The following is a 22,700-nucleotide window of genomic DNA, read 5'->3' as shown; positions in this document are numbered from 1 at the left end:
AAGATAACAATTCTACAATAAAACCATGCAGCCCTAGAGCTCTGTGAATGTGAGATGAATCGTTTTAACTAGATACCCTTATCGGGTTATTTCAATTTTTTATTAATATTTGTAACGACCACGTTGTAAATGTTTAAAGATCACTGCCCTGCCTCCACGCTTTACAATTTGCCACACTGGCAACTTTTAAAACAGTGATATTTTTAAACATAATTCGTGTTGATATAAAGCCTGGGGGAAGCTAACTACCCATCATCCCGCACCAGGCGCTTCGTTTGTTTAATCCTCGCGATGAATATTCATCTCACAGCTTGCCTTTTGAACACATTGTCTGTGGTGTAGCCCGACATTCGAAGGAGGATAAGTAACGTTGAACATTAACATCGGGTCAAGTTCTTCTCTCCCGACCCTCCGCGGTGAAAGACCCGCCTCCCGGAGGAGTCACGGGAGGACACACACACAGGTGTCACTCGTTAAACCCTGCAACGACTCTGCCGCCCTGATGTCCCGGTCGACCTATCTCACTCGTTCGGGGCTCCTTCCCCGCGCCCCGGCCGACGTCAAAGGAGCTCGCCCCTCGTTAGTGTTATGAGCCACGCCTGTGTTGATTCTACGACCGGTGGAAGTGGCCTGTGGAGGGCCAGCAGGACAGCAGGCATGGGGCGGTCCATTTAGCCTCCCCGCCCCCGGCCTGCTGCCTTCTGCCTGATGCCCGCTGCCGGCTGCCGGGGAAGCCTTCGCTGCAGCCTCAGGTCAGGAGAGCGGTTGAATTATTCACCCTTGGTTTGGCAGAGAGACGCCTGGCTCAAAGGCGACGGCGTAGGGGGCGTCGCCCAGAGGAAGGCGGAGCTACAGAGGGACGTGGACGCTCTCAAAGCCAACCTCAAACACCAGGTTTGTGTGTGTGCGTGTGTGTGCCTGTTTGTGTGTTTGTGTGTTTGTGTGTGTGTGTGTGTGTGTGTGTGTGTGTGTGTGTGTGTGTGTGTGTGTGCGCGCACGTGTGTGTGTGTGCGCGCACACACTGCCAAAAGTTTTGTGTATGCGTATCTCCCTGTATCATATCTCTCTCTCTCTCTCTCTCTCTCTCTCTCTCTCTCTCTCTCCCTGGGGGTCTCTCTCTCTGTATCGGGGTATCTCTCTCTCTCTCTCTCTCTCTCTCTCTCTCTCTCTCTCTCTCTCTCTCTCTCTCTATGGGGGTCTCTCTCCCCCTCTCTCTCTCTGTATGGGGGTCTCTCTCTCTCTCTCTGTATGGGGGTCTCTCTCTCTCTCTGTTTGGGGGTCTCTCTCTCTCTCTGTATGGGGGTCTCTCTCTCCCTCTGTATGGGGGTCTCTCTCTCTCTCTCTCTGTATGGGGGTCTCTCTCTCTGTATGGGGGTCTCTCTCTCTCTGTATGGGGGTCTCTCTTCCCCTCTCTCTCTGTATGGGGGTCTCTCTCTCTCTCTCTCTCTCTCTCTCTCTCTCTGTATGGGGGTCTCTCTCTCTCTCTCTCTCTCTCTCTCTCTCTCACTCTCTGTATGGGGGTCTCTCTCCCCCTCTCTCTCTCTGTATGGGGGTCTCTCTCCCCCTCTCTCTCTCTGTATCGGGGTCTCTCTCTCTCTCTCTCTCTCTCTCTCTCTCTGTATGGGGGTCTCTCTCCCCCTCTCTCTCTCTGTATGGGGTCACTCCCTCTCCCCCTCAGCTGGACCTGTTCCTGGACGAGGGCCAGCTGGAGCAGCAGGGCTCCCGGGTCCAGGCGCTGCTCCGGGAGTCGGGCGATCTGCGCTCGGACCTCCACAGCCTGGGCCGCCTCACGCACATCAAGGCCGACGAGAGGGACCAGAAATACCGGCAGCTACGCAAGGCCGAGGTGCGTCGACACACACACACACACACACACACACACACACACACACACACACACACACACACACACACACACACACACACACACACACACACACACACACACACACACACACACGTAGAGACACACGTATATACAAACACACACACACACAACAAGCACACATGCTTTCACACACTGATACGATATACTACAGTGTACCAATGTACCACTGTGGTGCCAATACTAACACACACACACACACGCACACACACACACACACCCACAAACACACACACACAGTACAAACACAGACACAGCACAATCAGAGATGCATCTAAATGATTGCTGTACCAATCTTCTGCCGTCCACATCCACAGACACAAACACAGACACAAACACAGCTTTTATGCTGACACCAAAAACGTGCTCTTTCATCAACCACACGGCGGCCTTTAGCGGTCGACCAAAGACAGTCCCATCCCCGCACGGTAATAGCTTTCCCTGTGTGCGGATGCGTGGTCAGCAAGCCAGGACGCTTGTGGAACAGGAGCGCCGGGAGAAGGACCTGGTCATCATGGACCTTCACAAGCTGCAGAGCGCCCTGCAGCACAGGTGCGCGGTAACCGTGGCGACCCGTGCCCGTCAACGGCGGCGTCAGCATCAGCACCGGAAGGCGCTTTTCACGAGAAAACGTTTCCCCGGTGCCGTCGTCGTTCTTTTCTCTGATCCCCGTGTTTTTCCTTTATCGTCTCTTTCTCTCGTCGATCGTGTATCTGTACTCTGCTGTGCTTTCACGCCACTAGTTCTACCTCTATTATCTTTCTCTTTCGCTTTCGTCGTCCATGTTGTTTCCTTTTCGTCATGGCCGGCCTGCCCTCGTTGTTGTTTTTTTGTCTGCACCGTTTTTTTCAGGCTGGAGCCGAGTCGGATTAGTAGAATCGTCTGTTTACCGATTCGGTTCCACATCCTCCCCTTTCTCTCTCTCGCTCCCTCTCTCCCCCCTTCTTTATCGACCATCTCTCTCCGGTCTCTCCTCCTCTTTCCCTCCCACCTCTATCTCTCTACCTCTGTCGGCCTCTCCCTCCCCCGCCCCCCCTCTCCCTCCCCCCCTCTCTCCCTCCTTCACACACTCTCTCAACTCAATTGCATTTGCTTTGTTGGCATAAGAAAATGAAAAGGAAACTCTGTATTCCATGCATGTCACATATACATTTATAAATGTGGGAGGATGTGTGTGTGTGGTCGTGTGTGTGTGTGTGTGTGTATGTTTGTGTTTACATTTGTGTTTTTGTGTGGGTGTGTGTTTCTTTATGTGTGTGTATGCGTGTGTGTGTGTGTGTATGTGTCTTTGTGTGATTGTTTCTGTGTGTGCGCGTTTGGCTGGTGGATGTGTGTGTGTGCGTCTGTGTGTGAATGTACGTGCGTTTGTCCGTGTGTGTGCGTGCGTTTGTCCGTGTGTGTGTCCGCGTGTGTGTCCTGTGCGTGCGCTCACCTACGCAGGCTGTCTGAGCGGGCGGAGGCCTACAACCTGCTGCAGGCGGAGACCCAGCGGGCCCTGGCCCAGCGGGACCTGGCCCTCAGGGAGGTGGAGGAGCTGGTGGAGAAGGGCCAGGCGCTGGACAAGGAGGTGGAGATCCTGAACACCGCCGCCGTCAAGAAGGACAGGTGCGTAGCCCCGCCCCCAAAGGTACCGGGTTCGATCCCCGAGGTCCTCGTGGTCTACCTGCAAAAGTAAAGTTGACATATTATACCGCCAGGTGTGAGAGTTATAACCCGTTACAAGCCTCTTGTGACGTCACAAGTGGGCGTGTCCACCTAGATCTATGACGGATAGATGAGCAACGGTTGCTACAGTCCACAGGGTAGGCTGGTAGACCGATCTGTCCGTCGTACATCTAGGTGGACACGCCCACTTGTGATGTCAGAAGAGGCAGATTTTCAAAACGGCTCGTAACGGCTGATCACACTCACACCTGATGGTATAATAAGTCACCTTTCAGATGTGTTTGAGCGTCGTGCGTTAGGAACGACCCCGGCCATCTGTCCGCCATTAGTGAGCGCCACGTGCTGTTAGGACATCTGTTTCCAGGCGCCTGCCTCTGTATGAGGCCACGCAGGATTCAGACCCTCCCGGCTCATTTTCTGACCAATCAGGGCTCTGAGCTCTTCCTCGATTGGTTGGGAGTGTCCGTCGTGCCTGTCAATCACAGGGGCGGGAAATGCGACACTGCTCAATGGCGGGGAAATGCAAGGAGGCAGGGGCCTTTGGTGAAAGTCCCTTTGGACAAAAGCCTCAGCTTTAGGACTAAATAGGAATAATAATGAATAGCACTACTACATTTAGGGGGAGCAACCTCTGTCCACTCCTGTTCTTGTCTATCAGTAGTTTGAGTGTATACTCCCCGAAACCGGGCAATGATAAAGATAATGATATATAACGATATGTGCCAGAGTGGACCATACATTAACACATTTTACAATTGAAGTTGTGTATAGTAATTCGATCGTCGATGGTATATTAACGATCGACGTGGACACATCGCTAAACCAGCAGGACAAACGGCACACTACGTGTGGCCGTTGGTGGGAGCTTCATGAGGATGCGCTGTAGTGCCGTCGAAGTACGGATCTCTGGCATTATCTTCGAGCTAAAAATAAAAGGAAATGGAATTGGAAACTAAATACAACCGTATAAAAACATCTGCTGATGGTAACTTTGCCGAGATGAGTGCATGCTTAATTCAGTTTAGACCGCCCACCCCCCACCCCAAACAAATCACATTTACAATTACATTGAGGGCATTTAGCAGACGCTTTTATCCGAAGCGACTTACAATGCGTACATTTGTCAGCAGAAAGAGAAACAACCATGCATCGCTGTCGGCACTGTAAGGATGTTCATAGAAGCAAGTGCCAAGCACAAGCACAATCGCTAGGTTAGCGGATTCCCTGTATAAAACAGAAAGCTCAGAAACAGAACCCCGTCCCCAAGGCCTCACTATGTTCCAAACCCTGGCTTTGGCCCTGATCGGGAGGATTGCACCTTCAAGCCCGCGCACCTCAGGGCTAAGGGGAGTCCGTGGACGCTATACGTTCCACCGACAGGGTTGTGTTTCTGCCGTCACGTTCCTTTGTTCTCTCTCGCCGTGTCACGCGGCAGGGGTATTATCTTCTGAGGGACGCCTTGATGGCTCCCGGGCGCCTGAGATCAGTGCTGACAGGCCGGGTCCGGGAGAGAGTGCCGCGCGGCGACAGATATAATAACTATAATCCATCGTTCCCTTTCCTCCCACTCGCGGGTCGTTTCCGAGAGGCATCAGGGAGACGCGCTCGCCGACTCGGCCGGTCGTTTGTGAGGGAGGCTTGGTGAGAGCAGGTCTGTGATACCACGGTTTGCAGGAGCCAGTTTAAGCCCTGGTTTCCGGTGTTTGGCATCATATCATTTGAAAATGGTACTTGGCACCGTGTAGCGTCTCATCCGAACTACCTTTGTTGTCTACGGGGAATGGGTTAACCCAAGTGCTAGGAACTTTTATCTATGATTGTCCTTGCTGTACCGGCAGATATGTTTTTGTTTCTCTTTCTTCTGACAAATGTACTTATTGTAAGGCGCTTTGGATAAAAGCGGCTCCTAAATGCCCTTTATGTAAACCGAAACATCGACATCTGTCTGTTGACTGGTTTGTTGATTAGTAGAAGCCTTGAATCAATTACTTTTTTTCTCTCCTTGACAAAGACGGCTTACATCTAGTAAATTACGTATTGTGCGTGCGCGCGTGTGTGTGTGTGTGTGTGTGTGTGTGTGTGTGTGTGTGTGTGTGTGTGTGTGTGTGTGTGTGTGTGTGTGTGTGTGTGTGTGTGTGTGTGTGTGCCTGTGTGTGTGTGTGTGCGTGGCTGTGTGTCTCGGGTGTGTCCGACTACCAGGACAATGGTCGAGGCCCGGAAGAAACATTCCCACGGCCGCGCACAGCAGGAAAGTCTCTCCAAAGACATCTCCAAAGTACGTATACGGAACGCAAACCACACACACACACACACACACACACACACACAGCGCGTGACCTTGGCTGTATGTCGTTTTCAGTTAGTGGTTAACATGGCGTTACACACATTTCCCGGGGCCATGCCCACAGCTGTCAACCAATCAGCCTGCGGGCTTGTGCTTTTGCGGTCTTCGCAAAGTGTTGTGTTTGTGTGTCTGGGTGAGGGAGGGAGGGGGGGGGGGTGGGGTTGACACAGAGCCAGCTCCATGACGTCCAGTTGTTGTTTTACTTATCAGACCGAATCGTTTGGTATCTAACCAGGATGTCTTTGAGGTAACGACAACAGACGTCCATGGGTGTAACGTACGATGTGTACGTTCTGCATGTATGAGTGCATTGGCGTCATTCGCGTACCCCCGCCACACCCGCACGTCGCACTATGTAACGGTGATGAGATGCCTTGGTAAGGGAAGTTTAGGCAATTTAAATAACTGTAGTGAACAAAACTGGGAATAAAGTATTGAGTAAAACGGACACTTGGTCAGCATTTTATGAAAGCATTAGCGATTGATCAATTCCAAGCTACCTGCTCTTGAACCAATCATCTGCCCAGAGCGAGCATTTGATTGGAGGAGCACTAATGTACTGCTCGATCTGATTTGAGAAATTTGATTGGAGGGACACTAATAACGTGCTAGATTTGATTGGAGCAATTTGATTGGAGGAACACTTATCGACTGCTTTATCTGATTAGAGGAGTTTGATTGGAGGAACAAGTACTAAATGCTTGATTTGATTTGAGGAATTTGACTAAGGGTGCACTTATCAACTGCTTGGAGAGATTTGATTTGAGGAACACTAATCAACTGCTTGTTTTAATTGGAGGAACACTAATCCCCTGCATGATCTGATTATGATCGGATAAACTCGCTGTGTGCAGGGTGAGGTGGTACATCTCAGATTAGGATGTGAGTCGTGAAGTGCGACCACAACAAAACAGGCGTCTTGATTAGAGATACCGACACGACCCTAACTGAAAGCGTCATTCTTAGATTTGGACGGTGACATCACCATAGATAAGCTTCCAAGGAAGCATCAACAAACGGGGCGAAGGGCGAACCAATCCAGTTCCCGCAGCACACATGGGACACAGCATGTACAATTCCCCTGCAAGACATCAGCATTAGCCTCATAGCATAAATGCCTGATTCATATTCTTAGGTTCATCTTGTATTTTGTGTAAAAAAATGTCTAAGTCAAATAGACGACTCAGGGTCATGGAATGTAAAAAGCACTCAGATTGGCTTAGGACATAGCCAATGAGGCGCAGTGAATCAGCAGCGTTAGGTGATTAGAGTTAGAATAGATATAACAATTTGCCCAAAATATGACTTAGGCAATTATGCTACGAGGCTAACATTTACATTTACATTTAGGGCATGTAGCAGACACTTTTATCCAAAGCGACTTAGAATATTGTACATTTGCCATAAGAAAGTGAAACAATAAATCGCTTCCGATACAGTAAGGATGTTCATAGAATCAAGTGCAAAGCACTAACAATCGCTAGGTTAACCCATTCCCCGTATACAACGATGAGAGCTAGGATGAGATGCTCCACAACTAAGTACTATAAGTAAATTCAACACACGATAAGTGCGTACATTAAGCGCCAGGACGTACAACATACAGTAGGTAGGACGGGCTGGCTATGCAGAGTCTAGGTGAACTCTGAACAGGTGAGTTCCGACAGTTCATCTGCTGAATGAATACCCTGATCCACCCATGGACCAATGAGCAGCGCGGGCTAAAGCGAGGCCGCCGTGCCACCCCCCCCCCCCCCCCAGGTAGACCGGCGGCTGCGGGAGGCGGAGGAACGCAGCGAGGAGCGAGCGGCATCGGCCCACGCGCTGAAGCAGGCCGGGGACGAGCGGGAGCAGGAGCTGCTGGCCCTGACCAGGAGCTACCACGCCGCCACGCACAGACGCAAGACCCTGTAGGTCACACCGGGCCACGCCCTTCACACCGGATCAGGATCCGCTCGGGTTGGGTTACATTGGGTTAGGTTGGGTTTGATCTGGATTCGGATTGGTTGAAGTTGGATTGGATAATGTTGGATTAGAATTTGATTTGGATTTGGATTCGATTCAATTTGATACCATCAGATTAGATTAAATTAGATTATATTAGATTACATATCGTTTGCCTCATAGCATGATTGCCTAAATCATCAAATTGATGTCAAATTGATGTCTGAGGCAGATAGTGATGATTGAATATAAAAAGCATTCTGATTGGCTAAGGATATAGCGAGAGAGAGATTGGAGTTAGGTTAGATGGCACAATTTGGCAAAAGTATGACAATGATCCTATGAGGCTAGCGATATTATCTTACTCGATTTGAAACTGTCGTTGACCATCGACGGGGAAGTTGCATTACAAGGGCCATTTTGGAGTTTTAAATCATGCAAAACCTATTTTGAGACAAAATCTTTCCAACCAAAATCCCCTTGTAACTTATCAGAGCGGCCATCATAGGCCCGTTAAAGCCTTTACAGGCATCACAGTCTATGAAAGGTACCGTTATTAATGGCTGCATGCTTTATTTATTTTCTGACATATTCGAGGTCTCTCTTGTAAAAGAGGTGATTCGTCACACCAGGGCGACCGTGGCTCAATAACGCTTGATTGAATCGAATAAAATAAGATGACATCACGTTTATATCATTTTAGCACCCAATGCTAAGTGTTTTATTGTATAACCTTTGGCTGTGTGCGTGTGGGTATGTGTGTGTGTGTCTCTGCGTATATGTGCGAGTGCCTGTTCATATGTATGTGTGTGCGTGTATGTGTATCTTTGTGTTTGTCTCTTTGTGTGTGTGAATGTGTGTGCGTGTGCTCGTGCGTGTGTTTGCATGTGTGCGTGTGTGTGTTTGTACGTGCGCTTGTGTATGTTTTGTATGTGTGTGCGTGTGTTTGTGTATGTATGTCTGCATGTGTATGCATGTGTGTGTGTCTGTGTGATCGTGCATGTCGGTTTGCATGTGTGTGTGCGTGTGCATGCGCATGCGTGTTTGCCTTTGTGTCCATGCATGTGTGCATTGCCTGTGTGTACATGTGTGTGTGTGTGTGTGTGTGTGCATGTGTCCGTGTCCATGTGTGTCTCCATATGTGTATGTGTGCACGCGCGCGTGTGTGTGTGTGTGTGTGTGTGTGTGTGTGTGTGTGTGTGTGAATGCGCATGTGTGTGCGTTTGTGTCCACCTGTGTGCATGTGCATGTGTGTGCGCATATGTGTGCGTCTGTGTCCCTGTGTGTCTCCATGTGTGTGTGTGTGTGTGTGTGTGTGTATGCGTGCGTGCACGCGGCCGTGCGCGCCCGCAGCAGCCTCCAGCTGCTGGAGTGCGAGGCGGAGGGCAGCCTGCTGCAGCAGGGCGCCCGGGGGCGGGCGGCGGCGCTGGACGCCGGCGGCGCCACCCTGGACGCCCTGGAGGAGCACGCCCGGACGCTGAGGGTGGACGCGGCCGAGGAGCGCCGCTGCGTCGCCCTGGAGACGGGCCGCGCCGCCCAGGCCCGCGTCGCGGAGGCCGAGTTCGCTGCGCTGTGGACCGAGGTATGGTGTGGAGGACCTGTGTGTGTGTGTGTGTGTGTGTGCTGATGTTTATGTATGTGTGTGAGTGTGTCGGGGGGCTGGTGGGGAGAGTGTTGCGTGTGTCGGTGCGTTTATGTTTATTATTTGTGTGTGTGTGTGGCAGGCGGGGGGGCTTGTGTGTTTGTTTGTGTGTCTGTGTGTGTCGGTGTGTTGATGGTCATATATGTGTGTGTGGGCGGGGGGGCTTGTGTATGTGTGTGTGTTGGGGGGGGGGGGGGGGGTTGTATGTGTGTGTGTTGATGTAAATCTATGTGTGTGTGTGTGGGGGGATTTATGTGTGTGTATGTATGTTTGTGTATGACGGTGTGCGTTGATGTTCATATGTGTGTGTGCGTGTTTGCTTGAAGCCCCAAGCACACTTCTGCATTCGTACAGACGGGCTGGCATTATTAGTTGAGGGACCCCATGGATTTTGTGTACTATGTAACTCTAGGAAAAGGGAGTAAACAAAGGTATTGACCAAATATTTATATTTGTTGTCGTTGCTTTTGTTATGTTGCCCCAAATCGCTGACCTATAATCCAACTTGTTTATCATACGAAAACATTTTAAAGAAATATGTGTATTTTTTTTATATTAAAGAAAATACTGTCACACTTTACAATAAGGGCACATTAATTAACCATGAATTAATTACCATTAGGACACGCAGTGTTAAGCTTTGTAATAAATCATCAGCATAGGGTTGAGGGTTAGGGTTAGTCAGTTACATTATTAAACGAGACATGTCGCCCGCTATGCATTTTATGAAGCAAATGCGTGTGGTTGCGTGAGCCAAGTCATCGTGTGCGCAATGTTCTGTGAGCATGCTGACCTGCTATTTCCAGCGAGGCTAATGAGCGAGGAGGCCGAGTTTCAAGTCCATGGGTCCGCTCTGGACGGACTCGTGATTGATTGAACAACGAGGCTTATCGTTTGTTTGTCGGATCGTGAGTTATAGCGCCCCCTGTCACTCTATCGTTTCTACACGTGTACCAACTTTGAAAGCTCTATGTTGTTCACGCTAACGCTAATCACCGCATTAGCTAATTATTATTCATTAATGGATCATTAAGGCTCCCTTAATATACAGTGGGGGGGGGGGGGGGGGGGGGTTCCGGGGGACAGATGATGGATAGCGACGGCTCACTCTCCTCGCCGTAGCGTTCCGGGTGGCGCGTTATCAACATTCCTCACCGCACTCCCCCTCACTCAACCTAACAGCATGCAGAGTAGATCATATTTAATGCACTACGCTGTCAGCCACAGCCTCCTCTGATACCACACGTACGCTGCCGAACACGGACGGCTGGGGAGGCTAACCCCTAGCCCTGGCACTGTTATGACCGTGGGATTATAAAAGCACAGTTTGCTGTGTGTTATCAAACCGTGGTGTGGGAGAAAATGTGGCAAAGTGTTGTTGATATTGGCAGTCGTGCGTCACGCGTAGATCTGTGTTGGGGAAACACCTGTCTTCCTCTTTCTGTCATGAAGACGCACACACACACACACACACACACACACACACACACACACACACACACACACACACACACACACACACACACACACACACACACACACACACACACATAGTGCTTTCTTAATATGATTCATCCTTTACTCATATCTGCCTCCCCACATCCTTGTATAAACACATTTCTACATTCACATTCCTGCATCAGAAATGTATTACATTTTGTGTGTGTGTGTGTGTGTGTGTGTGTGTGTGTGTGTGTGTGTGTGTGTGTGTGTGTGTGTGTGTGTGTGTGTGTGTGTGTGTGTGTGTGTGTGTGTGTGTGTGTGTGGGCGTGTTTATTTTCCAGCTACACCTGCAGTTCATCATCACACGATAGAGCCTTCATTTGTGTGTCTGAGTGCAACAACACCACCGCACAACGTTCCCCTGTACAACTAGTGTAGTGCACTAGACAGGCCTGACCTTATTACACTGTATTAATGAAAGAGAACGAGAGAGAGAGAGAGAGAGAGGCATGGATGAGGGGGAGAGAGGGAGAGAATAAGGAGAAGGGGGAGAGATGTGTGGAGAAAGGGGGAGAGAGATGTAGATGTGTGCAGAGGGAGTGGGGAGAGAAAGAGAGAGAAGGATGTGTGCAGAGAGTGAGATAGGGGGAGACATGGATGTGTGGAGAGAGAGAGAGACATGGATGTGTGGAGAGGGAGAGAGAGAGAGAGAGAGGCATGGATGAGGGGGAGAGAGGGAGAGAATAAGGAGAAGGGGGAGAGATGTGGATGTGTGCAGAGGGAGTGGGGAGAGAAAGAGAGAGAAGGATGTGTGCAGAGAGTGAGATAGGGGGAGAGAGACATGGATGTGTGGAGAGAGAGAGAGACATGGATGTGTGGAGAGGGAGAGAGAGAGAGAGGGATGGGTGTGTGGAGAGGGGGAGAGAGAGAGAGAGAGTGATATGAAGTGAGAGAGAGGGATGGATGTGCGTAGAGAGGGAGAGAGAGAGAGATGGATGTGTGTAGAGGGAAAGGGAGAGAGAGAGAGAGAGGGATGGATGTGCGTAGAGAGGGAGAGAGAGAGAGAGAGATGGATGTGTGTAGAGGGAAAGGGAGAGAGAGTGAGAGAGAGAGAGAGAGAGAGACATGGATGTGTGTAGAGGGAGAGGGAGTGAGAGAGAGAGAGAAAGAGAGAGAGAGGGATGGAAGTGTGTAGAGAGGGAGAGAGGGAGAGAGCGAGCCCCTGGCCCGCTCGGTGTCTAGGGGCTGTGGGACCGGGTGTGTCTCTGTGCTGGATCAGAACCGCCGCGGTCATATCAACAACTGATTAGTGCACATGTTCCCTCGTCCGCTGGAACACCCTCACCCTCTCATGCGTCTGGAGGGGGAGACGCCCTCTGTTCTCCCACTCTCCCCCATCTGTTGCTCTCACTCTGTTGTTTACCACTTCTTCTCTCGTCCCGTTGGGTCGTTCTTGGCTTACCAGCATTTTTTATTTATTATGTACTTGGTTTATTTTTCCTCTTGGTATAATTGGGGGCCCAGTCTTTTTTCGTCAGTACGTACTATGTTTTTTGAAACCGTATTTTTCTGAACTCAGCATGTATTAGTAGATAGACTTTTACAAAGTCAATTAGTTTTTGATCGAAGAGGTAGATCTTTTCGTCAAAACAACAACCAGTGACTACTGTTGTTTATGCTGTATGAAGTTAGGACAACACTCATCGCTATACAGACCAATACACAGTATTTATACTCACCCAGGCCACGTTTCAGTCCCTGAGACTTCCTTACGTTGTTTTCCACCTTCCCTCGATCCCTTTTTCCTTCCATTGGCTCCATCTCTCCCTCTGGATAGACTCTACAGTAAAACGGGACCCTTTTATGCAGTGCATTAAACACTGCCCTTGTAGTGTTTGTTTTTAGTACATTCTGTAAATCCAGTTAGATCAAGAGTTTACAACAACCAACTCTATTCATCCATTCATCCATCCTTCCTGTACCCATCCATCCATACATCAATCCATCATCATGTCATCATCCCTCCATCCATCCATCCATCCCTCCCTTCATCCATCCATTATCATGAAATCATCCATCCTGTAGCCGTCCATCCATCATGCCATCATCCCTCCATCCATCCATCCATTCATCCATCCATTCCTTCATTCATTCATCCATCCATCCATTCATCCATCCATTCCTTCATTCATTCATCCATCCATCCATCTTGTACCCATCCATCAACTAACCATTCATCCATCTTGTTCCCATTCCTCAATCTATCTTGTACCTACCCATCCATCATATAACCATCCAGATATGTATCCGCCTGGCATTTTACCTTCCAGAGTCATCTGCCTTTTTCACACACACGCACACACACACACGCACGCACACACACACACACGCACGCACGCACGCACGCACGCACGCACGCACGCAGTTTTACAAATATCTCCAGCGAGGCAGAGACAGTGATCCTGCGAGATACGATGATGACATTTTGCTACGGGCTCCGTTCGTTTCCTCTGCAGACCCGCACTCCCTTCCCCCCTCACACCACCGACCCCACCCCGTCAACTCAGCCTCCATGACCATTCATCATCACCCTCCCAGCATCTCGGTCTTCATTTCAACCTAGATTCCTCCTCCTCCTCCTCCTCTGTCTATTTGCAGTCTTAAACAACCACGTTCTCCCGATGGGACGTTGTTGTAGCAGAGATAGACTTCCTGGCCGACCTGATTGGAGTTCGACGTGCCTCTCTGAGGTGTTTCATCGGAGCTCCGGGGACTTTTGATTGGTCACAAATAAAGAGTGTGATGAGGCGGCCGGGCCGGTGCCCCGCTCCGGCGTACCGCCCGGCTCCGGGTTTACCGCCAGCCCGTTTATGAGCTGCTGCTGCTGCTGCTGCCGGAGCACACAGCGCAGTGCTCCTCAGGGAGGGGGTGGGGCACTCACACACATAGACGAGGAAACATAGACACACAGACACACGGCCACACACACACACGGCCATAGAGACACAGATACATACAGATACATGAACACACACAGACACGCACACACACACACACACACATAGATACAGATGGATAAAAACAGACACACAAGCATACATACATACATACATACATACAAATGGAGTGAAATCAATTCGATCCAGTCCAGATGCACAGAGCAATACACCCATGCATGCATTCACACACACACACACACACACACACACACACACACACACACACACACACACACAAACACACACACACACACATTATGCGTGTGCACACTGTCAATCATGCATAGCTGTCCATGCGAATGCATCAGTCCTCAATAATGAGACCCAAGGTAGTTAAAATGCAGAGGGCCGCATGTGTGTGTGCAGGCCGACGCACTCTGGGACAGATGAGTGGCAGTGCGGCACGGTGAGGTAAGCCCCCGCGAGTGTCACTCTGTGTTAACATGTCATCCTCCTGCTGTCTGAGGCCTAGCTTTTCCGGGACTCATTAACACGGTTGGGCAATCCAACCCGAACGGGGACAGCCACGGAAAACATACGTTTTGGGAGAATAGCGGGGACTTGGCAGGTCCTCCACAACGCTGGAGTCAGACGCCAGTGGCGCGAAGGCGGGAGCTGTCAGTCAAGGCACAGACGGAGAGAAGGACAGATGAGTTAGATGGGCTGAAGATAGAAAGGATTACACGGCCGTGATTGAATGACAAAGCTAACGACAGACCTTAAACCTAAAAGGAGAACAAAAAAAGTCCTTGCAGTCCTTTGGGTTTCTCGCTACTTACATTATGCCCCCCCCCCCCCCCGCCCTCTGACTGGACAGGCTTCCACCTGAAGCAACAGGCCAATCAGACGTCACTTCAAAGAGATTGGATAGTGCGGTGGGGGGAGGGTTAAGGCAGCTAGCTAACCGCCTGGGACGCGCATGCTATTATGGAAAGTGCTACTCGACCAGACAGCAAGAGCTAAAGCGATGCGACAGGGCGGACCGCCACGATGGCAGCCGGTGTAAGTTTGAGACGTTCCGCGTTCGTCTGAAAAGGTCGGCGCCATCATATCGGGGGCCGTGTGCGGTTTGTTGTCGTTTCCCCCTTTTGTTGCGGTCGCTCCATATCGCATCACGCGCACATTGACGAGAATGGAAGTGGAGTTACGTAAATGTGAAATAGGTGTGTGTGTGTGTGTGTGTGTGTGTGTGTGTGTGTGTGTGTGTGGCGCCGGCGTACCTGTTATACGACGACTGGGATCCCTTGAGAACAGACACATTGATAAACGGCCATCTCCGTGACTATCAAGCAGTCTAACTGACAAACGGGGGAAGAAGTTATGAGGTGCAAATAGATGCAGACGCAGACAGCGATGAAACAGAAAGTGAGGTTAAGAGAGAGGGACAGACAGGGAAGGGCATGGGGTCGGGGCAGAGGGAGAGAAAGTGCAGGGAATTATTGATGATTATTAAGGCACAAAGAAAAAGTCACAGAAGAGATGGAAGATGGGAGATAACGGTTTCACAAAGGACAAAGAAGCAGTGAATAAGAGAAGAGTGACGATGCAAAGACGAGCAGAGAGAGCGAGAAAGAGCCACAGAGAGCAAGGTTGAGAGAGAGAAAGCAAGCGAGAGAGAACAAGGGAGAAAGAGAGAGAGAGCGAGAGAGAGAGAGAGAGGGTGAGAGAAAGACAGCTGACATAAAGAGGAGCTTGACGTGGAGACGGATGAATACCCAGAGAAAGGGAACCAAGGAAGAAAGAGAGAACAAGAAAACAAAAAACACACACACACACACAGGAGAGAGGGTGAGGGCGAAAGATGGATGGATTGGTCAGAGGAGAAGAGAGAGACATACAGTGGGCGAAGCGAGATTCACTGTAGTCCATCAATCACTACACTGTTTAAACGTCTCGGTGTGACCGCGTGCAAGCACATTCACATTAATCGGATCCAGAACAAGCAAAACGAAAAAAAAAAAAAAAAAGTCCGGAGTCACACCCTCCACACACACACACACTCACGCACATACCATCTCATTCCATTCCTACTGATATATCTTTACTGCATTATTCCTTTCTTTACTGGCCTTTATTTCTCTGGTCTCTCTATCCCTCCGGTCTCTCTCTCTCTCTCTCTCTGGTCTCTCTCCTGTCTCTCTCTAGTCTCTTGACAATCTCTGGTTTATCTCTGGTCTCTCTCTCCTGTCTCTCTCTGGTCTCTCTCTCTGGTCTCAACTTGTCGTTCTCTATGACCTCACTCGACCGCATGGAGATGCGACACATCGATGAATATACAGTATATATCACCATGGCACATATCCAGACCACAATATCCAAGACCTCTTATTGTATGGACGTTGAACATTGGAAATCCATACATTCTTGTTAAGTTATTTGGAAGCAGTTTTGGAAAACTTGAACTTGAAAAATAAAGTTAGGCTCTGCGCTGGCTGAAACCTAGACAAAAAAAAAAGATTACATTGCAGTGCAGAGCTTTTCAGGAGACTGAGGTTGGTTGGGAGAAACTTACTGTGGAACTGAGCACAAATATGTTTTTTCAAGACAACTATTATGTTGTGCCTTACATTATCAGAAGAAGTGAAAATACCCTGTATAACCTCAGCCCATCTTACCCGAAGAAACGCCATTGTCCTCTGTTTCTCATTATTATTCCGATTTAGTTTTTTGTCAAGTCTATAGTATGTCTTTTTCCGTTCAGCATCTAGTTGTCAATATAAGCTGAATTCTATGCTGCATTCTTATGCTGGCTTCCAACACAAACAACAGCCACAAGGCATTATGGTCTTCACTTGTAAAGTGAAGACCACCTTTCATGTGGCCCTTTGCACATCATCTGTTGAGTGGAGATGACAGCTGTGTCCGTTCAAGCGCCTCGACAACCAGCAATACAGTTGTAGCCTGCGATCGCTGACGGCCTTTCACGGCATGAACACTGATTTCATCACGTCCAAACCCTAATGGTAGTCATCATGCACGATTCGTTGCCATTCTCCTCTACAATTAATCAAACTTACATGGACAGGAATATATTACCACATTAATCCTTTGAATGGTACAATTAGACGAGCAGTCTGGTAGAACTTTCGATTTTCTCTGCCTTTCTTCGGGGCCACTAAGTGAGCTGAGGCACGGTTACACACGCTACGTTTAACGCAGCCGGTCATGTGACTGACGGGGCAAAGCATCCTCTTCCTCCTCCATCTTGACCCCCTCTCTGTTGTCCCCGGCAACCGGAAGGGGGATCAAATGGTGTCCATAATAGGGAAGAGGGAGAGCGGGGAATCTTCGCTTTGTTCCACGCCAGGCTAATGTTTGTTATTTTAATGTCCACTGACCCATGGGTGGGGTCAGTGGACTCCCCCCCCCCCCCCCCCCCCCCAAACAAGCCCATCATCCATGCATGCTTGGATGATAGGGGGGAAGGGGATGGATGTTGGGTCAGACCTTCTGTCTCCACTTCTATTATCTGTTCCGGTTCTCGTTACTTCTTTGGCACCTTGATCTTTTCTTCAATGGTTTCCGACTCTGTGGACATCCTGGGACGTTGCCTCAGTTGTGCTTTTTTAAAGTGCCGTCCCTCTTCCTCAACAAACCAGAAAAACGAACAGCAACAACCAAGCTATCAACTAACCTTGTTGGGGCCTTTCTAGCCGAAGTCCGGGAATTGTCGCGATCAACGCCAAAAAGTTTTTTCCCGCCGTTTGATCGCTACAATTCCCAGTCGGTTTAAGCGTTGGGCGCCGTTCATCGTATTATCGTCGATCGCTAAACGGCGGAAAAAAAAAGTAGGATTTTCACGGGAACTTAAGCGGCCCCCCGGGATCACCCAGGTGAAGCTTTGATCGCTCATCAGGTCAATCTGCATGGTCGCACCCTCAGCCCCCCACATCCTGGGATGGGAAGCCAGGGGTGAGGATCCTGTTGGAGTGACTTGCTTTCTGGAATGTGTGTGTGTGTGTGTGTGTGTGTGTGTGTGTGTGTGTGTGTGTGTGTGTGTGTGTGTGTGTGTGTGTGTGTGTGTGTGTGTGTGTGTGTGTCAGTGGTCGTCAAGGTGCACTGGTACTTCAACCGGTCTGTCAGATCGTGTGTGTCAGTGGTCTTCAAGGTGCACACTTGAACCGGGGAGTGTGTCAGACTGTGTGTGTGTGTGTGTGTGTGTGTGTGTGTGTGTCAGTGGTCTTCAAGGTGCACTGATACTTCAACCGGGAAGTGTGTCAGATTGGGTGTGTGTGCGTGTGTGTATGTGTGTGTGTGTAAGTGTGTGTGCGTCAGCAGTCTTCAAGGTACTTCAACTTGGAAGTGTGTCAGACTTTCTGTCTTCAGTCAGCTTAAAACCATCCAGTCCTTTTTTCTTTCTTCCTTTCCTCTTCAAGCCGGTCTCCGCTCCATCTGGTCAGGGAAGCGGGATTAAGACCGGATTGAGCCAAAAAATAAGATGATATCTAAAGTTTGATCTGCTGAACTGGCTCGCGGTTCTCAGCATTGGTCAACTAAATTCCAATGCTTTTTAGTCTTTCTTTCTTTTTAATCTTTCTTTCCTAATTTCTTCCATCCTTTTTTTCCCCTTGTTTGATCTTTCCTTGTCTTCTTCCTTCCTGCTCTTCTTTCTTGGCTTATTTCCTTCCGTCCTCCCTCCCTCCTTCCATTCTCTTAACTCTTCTTGGGCGGCAGTAGCTCAGGAGGTAGAGCGGGTTGGCTGGTAACCTGAAGGTTGCTGGTTCAATCCCCGGCTCCTCCTAGCTGAGTGTCGAGGTGTCCTTGAGCAAGGCACCTAACCCTGACTGTTAGCTCCCGACGAGCTGGCTGTCGCCTTGCATGGTTGACTCCGCCGTCGGTGTGTGAATGGTGAATGTGAGGCAACATTGTAAAGCGCTTTGGGTGGCCGATGGTCAGAAAAGCGCTATATAAATGCAGTCCATTTACATTCTTCCCTGCCGTCCTTTCTTCCTTTTTCTCTCTCTCTCTCTCTCTCTCTCTCTCGAGTCGGTGGTAGAGAGTGCCGGGAGGCTATTCCACGCTGCCCTCTGTGAACATGTTTTTCTGCAGCTCTCCTCCTTATCTCCCTCCCCTCAGCCTCGCCATACCCGCCCAGAGTGAGCCACTGGCTACCCTAAATGGGCAGCGAGACCCCAGAAATGTCTCTATAAGCGCTTTTTTGTGTTTATTTCTTTCTTCCCTGTGGATTCCCGGTCGGTGCCTTTCTCTTTTCTTGGCATGGAGAGCTCTGGAAAGGCAGCGCCCCAGCTCCCCTCCATACTGAGGACTGTCGTACTCTGTTGTTGTGAGGAGACCTTGAAAATGTGAACTTCAAATGTGTTTGCGGGGATTGGGCTCCCATGTCTGCCATTTCGGTGTCTCGGTGTTCACCTCTGGTGGCTGTGTGTGTCATTATGGGACCATAGTGGTGAGACGCACAGAAGAACCGGGGATCGTCTCGGCCCGGGTGTGTGTGTGTGTGTGTGTGTGCGTGTGCGTGTGTTTGTGCATGCTTGTGCATCTTTATGCTTCTGCGCCCCAAACCCTGTGTGTGTGTGTGTCTGTGTGTGGTGTGTGTGTGTGTGTGTGTGTGTGTGTGTGAGCATGTGTGTGTCTGTATGTACGGTGTGCATGTGTCGGGGCGACTATGTGTGGGTGTGTGTGTGTGTGTGTGTCTGCTTCTGCCTTCTTGTGTGTGGGTGTGTGTGCTTGCATGTGTGTGTGTGTGTGTGAACGTAGGGGCCGCCTGTCTGTGCATGCGTGCATGTGTCTGTGTGCGTGTGTGTGCGGGCGTCTGTATATTTGTGCGTGCGCCTGTGTCTGTGTCTGTGTGTGTGTGTGTGTGTGTGTGTGTGTGTGTGTATGTGTGTGTGTGTGTGTGTGTGTGTGTGTGTGTGTGTGTGTGTGTGTGTGTGTAACCCCTGGCCCTCTCTCTCTGCTGGGTCAGCTGCTGAAGGCCCGGGCCCACACCTCAGTGCTGGCTGAGGAGCTGAGCCTCAGCGGAGACCCCTCCTCCGTGTTCAAGGAGCTACTGGGGCCCCCGGCTCCGGGGCCCGAGCTGATAGAGAAGGCCCGACACGTAAGCACAGCATGTGACCCACACTGGGGGGGGGGGGGGGGGGGGGAGCAGCGCAACGACACATATAAAGGGAGACAGTGAAGTTAGTTTCTTTCTCTCAGGCCCCGTTTACACAAGGACGCTTGCGGGTAAAAACGACAAAATATTTTATCGGAAGTGCCTTTCGTTTAGGCGGGGTGTCAAACGTACGGCCCGCGGGCCGGATCAGGCCCGCGAACGGGTTTAATCCGGCCCGCGAGATGATTTTGTGAAGTACAGTATTGTTAAAAAAAAAAAGAAAAAAAAATTATAAAAATCCTTCCTAGCATTACATGGATTTCATTGACTGGCACTGATTAATTTGTTGTACATTGAACTACTGGACAATTGTGTGTAACTGGAAGTCGCTTTGGAATGTAACGTAAAATGATCTGCTATTTTTCAATGAAGGAAACTGCTGTTCTTAATGTGTCCACTAGAAGTCGCAATAGCAATTATGTTAAGCAAGCAAACTTTATACCGGGGCTGAGCAGGGAGCAAGTATAAACAGGTAGTGCAGCTAGCCCGGAGCTACCTTGTCGTTTTGCCTTATACTTTCAACATTATGCGCTTTGGCACTCTCATTGCCCCAAAATGTCTCTGTCAAAAAGACGAAAAGTGGACACAGAGTGCAGTGTTTTCTAAGAAAAATGGTCATCGTCCTTTTTATTCACGGAAGTAAATGGGAAACCTGTGTTTGGTGTGCTCACAGCATGTTTAATTTTACATAATTATGCCATATTTTTACCGGTCCGGCCCACTTGGGAATAGATTATCCTCCATGTGGCCCCTGAGCTAAAATGAGTTTGACACCCCTGGTTTAGACGGTGACGGCGTTTTTGGGGCATGAGAACGCATAAATCTGAAACCACCCTCCAGAGTGGAAAAGTTGAATACGCTCCGCCGTAGCGTTTCCGTCTACACTGCCAAGACGCAAAACACTGCTCAGATCTGCTCACGTCGCGTACGCGTTTACGTCACATACATGCGCCAGTACAAGGAAATAAACAAACATGTCCGATTATTTCCATGCGTCGGACCTTCAAGATGCTGTACAGATAGTATTACTGAACAGAGAAGGATCTTTTTGGTTTTTGCGGCACGGATAAGAGAAGAAGGAAGATTCTACGCATGCGCTCAGACATGGCGGTGTTGTGTGATAGTGTATCACAGCACCACCTAGCCGCCTGGCATGCATACCCAATCGAATTCCACACACTTTTGCGTCACCGTATGCACGCAGATTTCCTCCCGAAAACGCTTGTCTAAGCGCAGAATAAAAAGTGAAGACACAACGCCACTTTTGCGACTTCTGTTCAGACCGTCATCGTGTAAACGTAGCCTCACTCTCTTTCACGTCGATCCACCCTTCATTGCGCCCCCTCCGCTTTTCTTTTGAAAATCCGCCTGTCTGATTCACTTCCTGCCCCCCCACCATACCGCCCTCAGCCATACCTGAATCGTAGAGATTCATTTCAGAGGGAGATTGAAACGCTTACGGTTACACACGACTTCATTAAAGGCACCCAGTGCAACTTTCGAGGCTTAAAAATAAACATTCAATTTCTAGTCTTTTTTACACGTAGTAAGTTTCAATAACTCCATACCATTACATACCGACATTTAAGCAGCAAAGATGAGACGTCGTTGTGTGGTGAGAACTGATACAAAATCGATAACAACAACAATGCCGGCATTTTCTTTATTTTTTGTAACCTACAATAAATAAAGCAGGCTTCCAGTCAATGGAAAAATGGCTTCTCCCCACCGGCGATTGTTGTTGTTTACGATTTTCTATCAGTTCTCACCACACAACGACGTCTCATCTTTGCTCCTTGAATGTCGATATGTAATGGTATGGAGTTATTGAAACTTACTACGTGTAAAAAAGACTAGAAATTGAATGTTTATTTTTCATTGAATGTTTACATAAAGTTGCACTGGGTGCCTTTAAGGAAGCCGGACTTTGTTTCAAAGAAATTACGAAAGTCATTTTCGATGATAGAGAAAAAGGCAAATTTTGTTTCTGTGTGTGTGTGTGACCCTGTGTGCGTTTGTGTGTGTACATGTATGTGTGTACTTGGGTGTGCGTGCGTGCGTGCCTGTTTGTGTGCGTGCGTGCGCTTGTGCGTGTACATTGGGTTTGCGTGCGTGCGTGCGTGCGTGCGTGCGTGCGTGCGTGCGTGCGTGCGTGCGTGCGTGCGTGCGTGCGTGCGTGCGTGCGTGCGTGCGTGCGTGCGTGCGTGCGTGCGTGCGTGCGTGCGTGCGTGCGCGCATGTGTGTGTGTGTATGTGTGTGTGTGTGTATGCGTGTGTGTATGTGTATGTGTGTGTGTAGTTGGAGGACCGTATAATGAAATGCGAGGAGCAGCTGATGGAGAAGGAGCTGCTCCTGGATCAGGTGACCAGGCTCTCTCAGCCAATCAGAGACCAGCTGGAGAACGGCCAACAGGAAAGGCTGCAGATGGCTAAGAAGGCAAGAGATACAAAAGACAAAGTCACTCCTGCATACAGTACACTATACAAAGCATACAATGGTTTAAACATGCTGTGTGTCAAATGGTTCTTCACTTACTTTCCTTAAACAAATAAACTAGACTCATTTTATTGTAATAAGCAGAAATACGAAGGGACCCGGGACTCTCTCTCTCTCTCTCTCACCCTCTCTCTCTCTCCCCCTCCCTATCACTTTCTTCCCCTCTT

The 22,700-nt window shown here is 49.5% G+C and overlaps 1 protein-coding gene across 1 annotated transcript; it reads left to right on the top strand.

The window, feature by feature from the left end:
- The first annotated feature begins 6 nt into the window (after positions 1-6).
- On the top strand, positions 7-22,664 carry LOC132447351 (coiled-coil domain-containing protein 146-like). Its single transcript, XM_060037979.1, has 9 exons — positions 7-894; positions 1,679-1,846; positions 2,349-2,437; positions 3,326-3,490; positions 5,750-5,825; positions 7,656-7,804; positions 9,192-9,420; positions 19,849-19,980; positions 22,336-22,664. Exons 1-9 carry the CDS (start codon positions 709-711, stop codon positions 22,579-22,581), a joined length of 1,440 nt encoding a protein of 479 aa, XP_059893962.1. The 5' UTR covers positions 7-708; the 3' UTR covers positions 22,582-22,664.
- Positions 22,665-22,700: the final 36 nt, after the last annotated feature.

This window comes from Gadus macrocephalus, chromosome 19 (assembly GCF_031168955.1).
Source record: "Gadus macrocephalus chromosome 19, ASM3116895v1".
Taxonomy (NCBI): Eukaryota; Metazoa; Chordata; class Actinopteri; order Gadiformes; family Gadidae; genus Gadus; species Gadus macrocephalus.
The sequence above is the reverse complement of the archived record's forward strand: the minus strand, read 5'-3'. Positions and strand labels throughout refer to the sequence as shown.

What these genes read in the sequence shown, in the direction of transcription:
- LOC132447351 (XM_060037979.1), top strand. Translation starts at nt 709, where the DNA reads ATGCCCGCTGCCGGCTGCCGGGGAAGCCTTCGCTGCAGCCTCAGGTCA. An exon ending in GGCAGCTACGCAAGGCCGAG is followed by an intron (nt 1,847 to 2,348) that starts GTGCGTCGACAC and finishes ATGCGTGGTCAG; the next exon opens with CAAGCCAGGACGCTTGTGGA. An exon ending in ACGCACAGACGCAAGACCCT is followed by an intron (nt 7,805 to 9,191) that starts GTAGGTCACACC and finishes GCGCGCCCGCAG; the next exon opens with CAGCCTCCAGCTGCTGGAGT.